Source organism: Hippocampus comes, unplaced genomic scaffold (genome assembly GCF_001891065.2).
Source record: "Hippocampus comes isolate QL1 unplaced genomic scaffold, H_comes_QL1_v1.1 scaffold1182, whole genome shotgun sequence".
NCBI lineage: Eukaryota > Metazoa > Chordata > Actinopteri > Syngnathiformes > Syngnathidae > Hippocampus > Hippocampus comes.
In genome coordinates, this window is record NW_017805397.1 from 8558 (window position 1) to 12447 (window position 3890).

At 48.8% G+C, this 3890-nt stretch overlaps 1 protein-coding gene across 1 annotated transcript in view; it reads left to right on the forward strand.

Moving 5' to 3' along the window:
* LOC109517753 (Scm like with four mbt domains 1) overlaps positions 1-3549 on the forward strand; it is a gene marked incomplete at its 5' end in the record, with an annotated part of 11324 nt that extends 7775 nt beyond the window's left edge. The window contains 5 exon segments of the mRNA XM_019873090.1: positions 47-332; positions 1182-1360; positions 1614-1838; positions 1956-2084; positions 2173-3549. Coding sequence (XP_019728649.1) covers positions 47-332; positions 1182-1360; positions 1614-1838; positions 1956-2084; positions 2173-2313 — 960 coding nt within the window.
* Between the last annotated feature and the right edge of the window lie 341 nt (positions 3550-3890).

Below are 3890 nucleotides of genomic sequence, written 5' to 3' on the forward strand. Positions count from 1 at the left end.
AAACGCCGTGTCGCGGACAGCTCCTCTCGCTCCTCAGAAGGAATAGCCGGCCGCGACGGCGCGAGGGCTCGCGGCTGGGCTCGTATACCTCACACGTGACGCTGCGACGACCCAAAGGACAAGCGCAAGTCAACCTGTGCTCCTCCTATGTTTCAGATACAAGGGAAAGAGCTACCGAGCCACGGTGGAAATCGTGCGCACGGCCGACCGCGTGGCCGACTTCTGCCGGAAGACTTGCATCAAGTTAGAGTGCTGTCCCAACCTCTTCGGGCCTCGCATGGTTCTCGAGCACTGCTCGGAAAATTGCTCCGTCCTCACCAAGACCAAATACAGTAAGCGGATTCGCCACGCGGGTGGAGACGTGCTCACGCCTTGACGTTGAGTCTCGTTGAGCCCCTGACGTCGGAAATTGAACATTCGGTGTGAAAATTGCATTCGCAGTCGGAACCGTTGGCGTGTGTGACATCATGGCAGACATCGGCGTGCCTTGTGAGAGTTTAGTTCAGGGAGGATTCAAAAGGCCCGCCCTTGTCCCAACATGTGCATATGCTAGGTTCACCAAACTCTAAATGGCTGCTTCTTAACCTCGTGAGAGGTACCGAACCCAACCGGTTCATATGCACGTTCACCGAAGCCTTCGTGACTGAAACATAAAAATCGGATTCGAGAAGTGTTCCTTCACTTTTGCTGGTCGGTGCCAGACTCGAGTTGCTCAACTTGGCGTGACAAATCGTGCGGATAGGACGCACAGTCCCATCACGTTCTGTGATGCATGTGAATTCGTCGGGTATGTCTTAACCTCCACGGCAGAACCTCTGTCGAACCCCTGAGACCGATTCACCGAACTCTTGGGGTCTGATCGAACCCAGGTTAAGAACCACTGCACGAAATAGCGTGTCTTTTAAGTGTGTGAGTGTGTGCGTGTGAGAAAGTTCTGTTTATATATAATTATATACCGTCAGTGTAGAAAACATCCATTCATCCGTCCTCAATAATGGCATTGTTGAAAGTTGGAGGTTCCACTGCACTTGGTTTTGCATGAGCGCTCATCTTCTGATCACCTTGGTATCAGATGCGTTTGTTCTGCAATTTCATTGAAATGCTCAACCGTGCTCAAATCTCAATGGTGGCAATCAGAAGTCTGGAATGCATGCGGCAGTGGTCTGGTGTCTTCCCAGCAGCGTATTACTACGGGAAGAAGAAGAGCAAACGTGTGGGCCGCCCGCCCGGAGGCCACACAAACCTCGAGGCCGGAGTGAAAAGAAGAGGGAGGAGGAGGAAGAGAAGGAAACAGCTCTTTGTCCATAAAAAGAGACGCTCATCGACGTCCGTCGATAACACACCCGCCGGCTCTCCGCAGGTAACTTTTCCTCCCGCGGCCCGGCCTCCGCCGCGACCGGACGTACCGCTCGTCTCGTGTTGATTTCAAGAGCGGTGGAACAACTGCAGGCTGGCCTAAGGGCTGTACGGAAAACATCAATATCAACGATTAAAATCAGAGTGAAACAATAAGCCAATTCCCGATAGATGATCGAGTTCTTTTGAAGAGCCTATTCTTGGTTTTCAAATCTTGAAAACCTTCCCTCACTGACCTTCTCGTCTGCGGCTCACAGGGCAGTGGCGAAGAGGAAGACCTTGATGAAGACGACTCCCTGAGTGAAGACTCCGGCTCCGAAGCGCAAGATGATCTCCAAGACGATTCGGAACAATCGGTGGAGAAGTCTCAGCCCCCCTCGCCGTCCCCTTCCCCGCCCGCGACGCCCCGGCCCACGCGGCGGCGGCGGAAACCTCGCTCGCCCTCTTTCTCCGACGATGAGAACCACCCTCCGTCACCAAAGGTCGTTGTTTGAAAAACAAAACAAAAAAAAAATCATCATAACATAATAATTGTGAGATGAACATTTAAGCGGGAGTTTTCGGATTACCACGTGTCTCCGATTGATCTTCTTCCGCAGACGTCAAAGGCAGAACCTCCTCAAAAGTTGCGCTTGGACACCAGCCCCCTGGAGTGGAGTGTGACCGATGTGGTTCGTTTCATCAGGACGACCGACTGCGCGCCTCTCGCGCGCATTTTCATGGACCAAGTAAGAGATAGACAGGGAAACGCGCGCGCACAAGTGCCTCGGGGTAAATCCGATCTGCCGTAACAACGCTCCGACTTCGTGCCCGTAGGAGATCGACGGACAGGCTCTTCTCCTGCTCAATCTGCCGACGGTGCAGGAGTGCATGGACCTGAAGTTGGGGCCGGCCATCAAGCTGTGCCATCACATCGAGAGGGTCAAACTGGCGTTTTATCAACAGTTTGCCACGTAGCTGAAGGAAGGACAAGAAGCAAACAAGGAGGGGGACTATTTATTCTGACCTTCCAACAAAAAAAAAAAAAAAGACCCATTCTGACCTTGCTTACACTGGACAGCACCTTGACACCAGAACACGACCACAATTGAAGAGGGATGGAAAGAGCAACATCAACGGTGAGACTTCTGGGTGTTTAAAAAAAAAAAAAGTACAAAAGAGAGAGAGCTGCAACGGGTTCATCAAACGCACAATAGGCTCTCTTCAGGCCACTAAGGGTTGCCCCTAAGCCTCTGCTATAATTAAGAGTGTTTTGAAAACAAGATGATTTTTGTCGGTGTGAAACTTAATTTTACATTTTAAGTTTCAGAGAAGGCTTTTTAATGTATTTATGTCTTTTAAGTGCTCCAAATCCCCCCCGCCCCTCCACATTGGATTTTTATTTACTTATTCTCTAACTATTGCTTCACAAGTACTTGTAAATATTTGATGTTGTTGTGTGTGGCAGACATTGTTTTGCCCCCTAATCCGCTACGCTGGCTTTCGCCAGTCCAATTCAAGCGTTAAGAAAGTCAGTCTCACATATGGCTCGAAGCGCTGGAAAACAGCAAACCTGCTTCCTCGCACGCGGCAATACCCTTCGACACCGAAATTGCATTCTGTCAGAGTGATGAAACAAAATGTATCAATACAAAGCCTTCAGGTCAACTCCGGGACAGTTGGCGTAATGATGTCGAAATGTTCGCGGTCAGGAATTATTTCATGGAGTGATATGATATGACTTGATTTTAGCGAGGACAGAGCTAATTGTTTTCTCGTTGCCTTCTGATACATGGCCACGAATGCAGGCACAAGTACTATCGTCCACCGTATCGCAATACTGACGTGGCTTCATGTTTGTAAATAGCGTCCACAAATATCCGGAGTGCGACAGGGTCATTCATTGCATGAGAAATGATTGAGATAAATAATCCTAATAGCAATGTGGAAATGCTCTAAATATTCACTATATTTGCACAGACTACAGTAGTTTACTCTTTCAAAACAAAGTCTTCGGAGCAGTATTCATGCCGATGATCATTTCGGCCTCTTCGCGCCACCATTTTTTTTCTTCAATGAACTCACTGCGAGCAGCAAATAAACCGCCAGATTTTAAGAGCAATGCGATGCATTGTAACAAAAAGAAAACCCTTCATTTCACCTGGCCTTATAGCGTGATCAATTGCCATGGACTGTTTGTGTTTTTGTAACAAGGGGGAAAAAGCAGGTGTCGATTCATATGTTCTCTCGTGCATCAATTGTTGCACTCAATTCCATGCAGTTTGAACATAATTATTAAAAAAACAAAACAAAGCAATGCAATAAAATTGGGGCACCTCATTTGATTTCCTTGTCGGCCTGCTTTTCCGCACTTCATTTCCCAGAGTACATTTCGCGAAGGCGTGTGTCACGTGACTCGCGCCTCTGTCAACAAGAGTGTGTGAAGAAGCTGTGTGAGGAAGCTGCGCGATGCGAGCGAGTCATGACCTGCAATTTTTTCATCTCAGTCGGTTTTTTAGAAGCCACGGGACGAACACTTTAGCCGGCGTTGAGAC